The sequence below is a fragment of the Osmerus mordax genome, chromosome 20 (genome assembly GCF_038355195.1).
Source record: "Osmerus mordax isolate fOsmMor3 chromosome 20, fOsmMor3.pri, whole genome shotgun sequence".
In the NCBI taxonomy this organism is placed as follows: Eukaryota; Metazoa; Chordata; class Actinopteri; order Osmeriformes; family Osmeridae; genus Osmerus; species Osmerus mordax.
The window spans coordinates 8,931,168-8,939,014 of record NC_090069.1 but is presented as its reverse complement, the minus strand read 5'-3'; the positions used below and the strand labels follow the sequence as shown (position 1 = coordinate 8,939,014).

At 46.0% G+C, this 7,847-nt stretch overlaps 2 protein-coding genes across 2 annotated transcripts in view; both read left to right on the top strand.

Annotated features, from left to right (window-relative positions):
- Nucleotides 1-7,847, top strand: part of marveld2a (MARVEL domain containing 2a) — a 134,648-nt gene that overhangs the window by 56,496 nt on the left and 70,305 nt on the right. The gene's annotated exons all lie outside the window — the stretch shown is intronic.
- On the top strand, nucleotides 263-7,482 carry ckmt2a (creatine kinase, mitochondrial 2a (sarcomeric)). The gene is made up of 10 exons (XM_067257902.1): nucleotides 263-284; nucleotides 2,283-2,469; nucleotides 4,094-4,292; nucleotides 4,644-4,739; nucleotides 4,890-5,111; nucleotides 6,003-6,088; nucleotides 6,332-6,455; nucleotides 6,567-6,701; nucleotides 6,841-6,966; nucleotides 7,066-7,482. The coding sequence occupies exons 2-10, from the start codon at nucleotides 2,321-2,323 to the stop codon at nucleotides 7,180-7,182; spliced, it is 1,254 nt and encodes a 417-aa protein (XP_067114003.1). The 5' UTR covers nucleotides 263-284; nucleotides 2,283-2,320; the 3' UTR covers nucleotides 7,183-7,482.

Here is a 7,847-nt window from a genome sequence, read left to right as displayed (position 1 = left end):
ATCTTTGTTTTTCCCTTTACTGAGAACTAACTAAGCACTAACTAAGCTCAAGAAGCTCAAGGACACAGTGGATATGGCTCCTGCTCCTTAATGGCAGTGAACTCCGGAGAAACATGATTGGTAGGCATGTGGTCTTGTTCCACCCATTGGCTCAATGGTGAGATAATGTCTGATTGGTCTAAAGAACAGGTTGTAATCCCACATTGGGGGAGGAGCATTTAAAGACAGTGGGGAGGCAGACTGAGTGAGATCTTAAACAGGGAGGGATAGCGATTCATCCACAGGTACTGTACCTTTTCTTCCCCTCTTTTTCTGTCATACAGGGGCTAGAGAATTCCCAAAGCATTAAAAATTCATTAACCAATAGTTTAATTCATAATATGTATTCATATTAAATGGGAAATGTATTGGGAAAATAGAAAAACACTTTTATACTGTTTTGTCTTTTATGCAATTGTTGTGTGACTGTTTTACAAGCAAGTGGATGCAGGCTTATTACACTGGTTGGTAGCTCAGTTGATTAGTGTTGTGATAAGTGTTACGGAAGTACAGTTTTGAAAATACAATTATTTATTGAGTTGTCTGTTCACAAATAGCAAACACTAACAATCAATATTTTTCTACACAACATCAAGTATAAATTGTGTTTTTTTATCAGTAGGAAATGCCAGGACACAATGTCACTATTCATTGTCAGCTGTCCCTTATCATGGAGCCATTGTGCAACTTTAACTCTGAGTTCAGCTCTCTTGCCTTATGGCCTATAGGATGAAGTTGTTCCAAGCCACTAGCCTGGGTCAGTTTTTCTGTTACTTCCCCCTATGGAAAAGGTAAGGATTTAAGGAAACTAAACTGACCTTGGATCTGCTGTTGAGAGCTGGTTATGGTGTAATCTCAACCACAAAGCTGTATAATCCACGGTGACACTAACCAATAGAGGCTTTTGAGGCCAGTGTGAACAGTACTCCGACACCACCTGGACAACCTGCTGGTGTCATTTCAAAGCTCGCGATTTGTAGATCAATCCTCTCTCCACTTTCACCTACCGTACTGCTTTTCTATCTTTTTTCGGTCATCTATTTGAACCTCTGCCCCCCCTGCCCTCTCTTCTATATGTTGGCTGGAGAGTCTCAGGAACTGTGGCTAGATCAGAATGTCCCTGGTGATCAAAAGGTCTGGGCAAGGATTTATGCCAGACAGGGCTTTGGCACAGGAGCCCAAGCTCAGGATTTCTCCAGAGGTCTATAAATAATGCCAATGCCCCAGGAAGACCCCTCAATCACGCTTGAAGATTGCATGCTTGGAGTCTAAATCCAAAGGACAGAAAGGTCACAATATTGGGTTGAGGAAACAGAAAGATGCTGATGGGCAGATTAGTCACTGTGGGCGCCTGATAATGGTCTTCCTGGCTTGCAAACGCTATGAATCTGTCAACGAATCACTGAACAACTGTTCACAGCCCTTTTTAAAGGCAAAGTCCTGCTGCTTACTGTGATTCCCCTCTGACCAGGAGATTAGTCTCCTATCTATCTCAGAGCTCCTGTCTATATCTGTCTTTCGGGTTTTAAATGACAGTAGATATGACCTTCAGACGTCTGCCTCAAGACTTAAGATGGGAAAAACCTCACCAGGACAAGGGTTATAACACAGGGGTTTTACGTGATTCATGAGGTTCACAATACAGTTTTAATAGGATCTGTAGCATTATATTCTTTATTGATTATTAAGCGTTAGTTAACATTGACAAACCTCATCCATACCCGCTGAAGAAGGACAACTTTACTCTACCTGTTTGTTGGAAGCGTCCATTTTGTGTCAGCCAGTCTGAGTGCTAAGAGGCGTATACCAAGAGGCTACATGACCTCAGCTTATGCTGCCATCTGCCACTACCTCTCCTACTCTAAGCCTGTTAATTTACTGTAAACGGTGTGTGGGTGTGTGTCTGTGTGTACGTGTGTGTATTTGTGAGTGCGTGTGTGTGTGTGTTTGTGAGTGTGTGTGTGTGTGTGTGTGTCGGTCTGCGTCTATTGTTTGGGGTCACTGATAAACCATAGTTCATATTCAATGCGGAAACATCTATGTGGTAGTTGGGTACAATTCAGAGCCTAGGGTCAGTATATGGGAGTGCCAGCTATGAGCAACACAGCCTATGATTAACTAAATAATGACCATCCGTATGCAGTCATCAGAGTTGAATGCCTAGGCTCCTCACTTCTGGAACTCTATTTTTCTGTAACCTTTCAGTAACAAAGCTTTCCTTCTCTCTTTCTTCTCCCCTCCAGTTCACCTGAATCTGACAAAAACCACCTCACTTCCAAAGATGGCTAACTCCTTCACTCGCATGATATCTGGCCGCAACACAGCTGTGCTGTTGGCTAGCCTGGGCGCGAGTTCTGTGGCAGCGGGCTACTTGATGAGTGAGTCTGGCTCTCTGATTGCTGAGGAGAGAAAGAAGCTGTATCCTCCCAGGTCAGTTGACTAAATCACTAGTTCAATGAACCATCTCCAAAATGATAACGTAATTTACACAGGCCACGAGGTGTGTGTGTGTTTGTTTGTCAGAGCATAAAGTCAAAGGTAGGGATGAAACATTAGAGGCTCACAGACAGCCTGCTCGACCTTTCCGTCACCTTCAGTGCCCTTTCGCTCACTTCTCTTACAGACACAGACAGACTCACGCACACACATACACACGTGCACACACACATTTGGCAGGAGTCAAACAGGTCATCAGACAACTACTTTAGTTTTTTTTTTTAAGAATATTGTAACAAAGAATTTACAATGAATAATTTAAGCAGATATTATTTTTTGTACAAAAACAGAGTGATTTGAGTTGACTCCTCTCTCTCTTGGCTCTCGACGAAGGCGGTCGCATTTTTCTCTCCTCCCCTCCCTGACCTTCCCTGCTTGGCTGTGTCTTGTGTCTTGTCTTGTCTCAAGATACTCTCTCATCATCACTCTCCGAAACTAGAAGCATGGAATTAATTAGCTGGTCTCTCAATGCTATTGACATAATCTTCTCGAAGAGAAGCTCGGGTTCGGGGGAACCCAACTGTCCGGACGGAACGTTCGCAGCTGGCTACACGATGGACGCGTGGGAGAATTGGCGTGTCGTGTGTCTAGCGGCGCTTTCCGTGGAGGACGTTCGGAACCATGATTACAGGCTTTCTGCTGTTTGGAATAAGCGCTGGCTTTGTATATCGGAAAATTAAGGAAACGGCTGCAGCCATCAAAAGCCCCGTTAGGCTCCCCTATATGATTGATGCGGTGGGCAGAGTTGTACAACGCAGCATTGATTACAACAGGGATAAGTTTGCGGCTCTGCAAAGGAAGATGGAGGACATGGAGACCTTCCTGAAGGGTGGACGTGAAAATTGAGTTGTGGCTACTCGTCAAAACAACTACCCCAATCTTATCCACTTTCGGCCCCGTAACCAGCACAGGCCTTGGCCAAGGCCGTCGCTGGAAAACAACTCCCCTGGAGAGCGCTGAAGCGAGACTATCTTGCTCCTCCCCCCCCCCCCCCCCCTCCCCCCCCCCCCCCCCACCGACATCTGTGGTTTGGTCTCTGCCCGGGTCATGACCGAGGATGTCTCCTGGCCAACACAATCTGCATAGGGAGAATCGAACTGATTGTGGCCTAGGTCGAGGGCGCCAACCCAGACCTACTCACACATTAACTTTCACCTACTACAGATATCACCACCCCCCCACCCCCATCCAACGCCTTCACCTGCTTGTTTCCCCAGGGTGGCTGGCGGGTCTGTGTCCAGCGCCTACAATGGCTGCAGGTCCAGATGCTGCTTGTCTACCCCCCCCACTCCCCGTTGCAAGTCACGTGTTTTTGTAAATGTTGTTGTGCTTATGTGCGGAGGTTTTTGTCTGTTCCCACACTGTACTCCTCTAGGAGCATTGTCTGGGTGTTGCCTTTTTCTCTCCTCCTCTCTCCTCATGTTATACTGTAACTTTCTAGTTGGCGCCGAAAATGGCTGCCTAGGTAGGCTCTCCTGTCAAAGTAAATTCCTTGTCTGTGCAAACTTTCATGCCGAATAAAAACCCATTCTGATTCTGATTCTACTTTTCTTTACAGCTCAGACTTCCCTGACTTGAGGAAGCACAACAACTGTATGGCAGCTGCCTTGACCCCAGCTATCTATGGCCAGCTGAGGGACAAGTTGACCCCTAACAGCTGGACCCTGGACCAGTGCATTCAGACTGGTGTGGACAACCCCGGGCATCCCTTCATCAAGACTGTGGGCATGGTGGCAGGGGATGAGGAGAGCTACGAGGTTGGTATAGGCTTCTGTTTTTCTGGCAGACCAGTGATCACAGAGGTCATTGTGTTCAGTCATTGTGTTCATGTCCCTGCAGTAGGTCATTTAGTCTGTCAAACAGATATCTGGTTATCCATTATTTATTTTCTCTGTTCCACTGGCTGGCCAGATGTGTTTCTGTCTGCTAGTCAAGTCTTGCTTTGTACATCTGTCTGAATGCGTCCCTTGTGTGTTGTTTGTGTGTTCACGTGGCAAGAAACCATACAACTCTCCATCTCGGTACAATATTACTTACTTTCAGATTTTCAGAACAAATGGCAGTAGTCTTTCCTGACAGAAACCCCTCCCTCCTCCTGTTCCTCACAGGTGTTCGCTGAATTGTTTGATCCAGTCATCAAGGATAGACACAATGGCTACGATTCCAAAACCATGAAGCATCCCACTGACCTGGACTCATCCAAGGTGAAGCTCTCCATCCATCCGTCTGTCCATCCATCCATCCATTCTTCTTTCCTTCATAGGTCAATTTTTTTCTAATAGTGCATTCAGTAAACAGCTGGCCAATGTGCATCATGTATGATTTGGGTCCTCCACCCTCACCCTCTTCTGTAGATCACGTCTGGGATGTTCGATGAGAACTATGTGCTGTCGTCCCGCGTCCGTACCGGACGCAGCATCCGCGGCCTGAGCCTGCCCCCTGCCTGCTCTCGAGCCGAGCGCCGCGAGGTGGAGCGCGTGTGTGTGCAGGCCCTAGCCGGCCTGAAGGGAGACCTGGCCGGACGCTACTACAGCCTGGGAGATATGTCCGACAAGGATCAGCAGCAGCTCATCGACGTGAGTCCCTGATTCCCACGAACATCACCCATCCATCCACCATATGCAATCTCTCGTGTTCCTTTACTTTCAACTTGATCATGTACTATGATTGAACACTGATCTGTATTATTCTGTGAACATAAATATTTTACATTCATCCCCTGAATCCAAAGACTTGGGAAGCTCACAATTAGGCAAAACAATCCAAAAAAGAATTTGAACTGGGCCTACAGTAAAATGGAATGGCTACAATATCAAACTGTCTCAGTCACAGTGGATGTCATTTCACTCTCCTAATTCTTTCTGTCCAACCCAATCATACTGCCCCTCCGTAGGAGCACTTCTTGTTTGACAAACCCGTCTCACCTCTGCTCACATCGGCCTTCATGGCCCGTGACTGGCCCGATGCCAGGGGGATATGGTAAGGCAAAAGCAGTAAAGAGACCATTCTCTTCTTCATAGTTTAGATGGACCAAGTTTATGGGCCAAAGCAGTAGAAAACAGACTAATTTCCTCGTAGCTGTAGACACCTAGCACTGTATGTGCGTAGAAGAGAAGTATTTTTATGAGTGTTCAAATGACTTCTCAAGTGTTTCTACTGAGATTCATTTAAAGTTACTGTAAATGTGCCTCCTACGCTGCCTGTTCAACTTTAATCAAGGGGATCCAGATTATACTGGAAAACTACTGCCTGTCCAAAGCATCATTTCTTCCTAAATAATAATTCCCCAACCATCACCTCTAACCCATCTTTTCCTTTTCTAGTAACTAACTATGAAGTATCACATCTGCAGAAATCAAAGCAGAATTGCACTCCTACACAGCTCAGTATTCCCTCAAACTTCCCTTTTCCCTCCTGATTTTTCTTGTTGACCCCGCCCCCCACACCAACCCACCCCTTCCTGTCAGGACCACTTCCTCTTTGACAAGCCTGTCTCACCGTTGTTGACATGTGCAGGGATGGCCCGTGATTGGCCAGACGGCAGGGGCATCTGGTAGGGTCTATAGGCTTCTCATAAACAGAACCCTCTACCCTGCATGTGTGCTGTGATTCATATATTCATGATACTTATTTGCTATTCCCCGCATGAATTGACGGGATGATTGGAATGTACTATACTGAGGTGTCTCCAAGTATAACTGACAGTTTCATGAGTGTTTCATACTAGCAGATTTCAGGAATGCTAAGAAAGCAAGTGAACCATGTTTCCCTGTTGTCTCGGTACTGTTTCTCCTAGGCACAATAATGAGAAGACCTTCCTGATTTGGATCAATGAGGAGGACCATACCAGGGTCATCTCCATGGAGAAGGGAGGCAACATGAAGAGAGTGTTCGAGAGGTTTTGCAGAGGACTCAAACAGGTGCAACTCCTACTTCTCCTTTCCGTCTCTACAACTCATCGAGACCTGTCTAACTTACATGCAGTGTTGTATGCCGTGACCTCAGCAGCACTGTGCTCTCCCGTCCACTAGGTGGAGAAGCTGATTCAGGAGAGAGGCTGGGAGTTCATGTGGAACGAGCGTCTAGGTTATGTCCTCACCTGCCCCTCCAATCTGGGCACTGGGCTCAGGGCTGGTGTCCATGTCAGACTGCCCAAACTCAGCAAGGTACCTCCCTCACACACACACAAACATGACAGAAATATAACTTATGACATTTTAAAATTAATTTAAATAAAATACAGAAAGAAACAGCAGGAGCGGTACCGTAATACAAGGATTTATAAAATATTGCCCTGGCCTGTAGGATCTCCGCTTCTCTAAGATCCTGGACAACCTGCGGCTGCAGAAGAGAGGTACAGGAGGAGTGGACACCGCCGCCACCGGAGACACCTTTGATATTTCCAACAACGACCGTCTGGGCAAATCAGAGGTCAGAAAACATCTAGCCTTCTATCCTTTTGTGACCTTATGCTGGTAATTCTCATAATGTTGTCATATCCATTTTAAATTGCGTTTGTGTGTGGTGTAGGTGGAGCTTGTCCAGCTGCTGATTGACGGAGTCAACTACCTGATTGACTGTGAGAAGAGGTTGGAGAAGGGTCAGGACATCAAGATCCCTCCCCCTATTGCCCAGTTCAGAAAGTAACATCCCAACTCTGAAACAAGAAGTGACCCACTCCACTGTTAGACCAATGGCAGGAAGTGAGGAACTAGGTGGGAGAAGCTAGCCCTAATCCCTCCACTCATCCCCAAACAGCATTTCCGGAAATAGTAGAAGTACTAGACTGTCATCTGGGCTGGATGTCCTGCTCTTGATGTTTCTTAGTGCTACTAAAGAATATTGCAGATAGAATAGTCTGATTCCTGATATTTGGTTAGGGGTACCTACCTCAAGCAAGGTCTAATCTGTATAACTAACCTCAATAAAAATCTATGCTTGAACATACTGATTTGACTATTGCACATTTTTAAGGAGTTCAATTGTGGACAGTCATTTTCCCTCTCTTTTACTGTGTCTACCTCACCAAAAAGTTACTTTAATTCCATAATGTAATGTAACTAAATGTATTGTTTGTAATGAAGATAATGCTTTAAAACTGAGGGAGGAAAGTTTTGCACAACAGATTTGGACTCACGCTTCTGCGTAGTTCACCTGGATTGACAAACTGGGTAAAATGGGACACAAAAAAAGGGAGTCAGATGGCTGAGCGGTGAGGGAGTCGGGCTAGTAATCAGAAGGTTGCCAGTTCGATTCCCAGCCGTGCAAATGACGTTGTGTCCTTGGGCAAGGCACTTCACCCTACTTGCCTC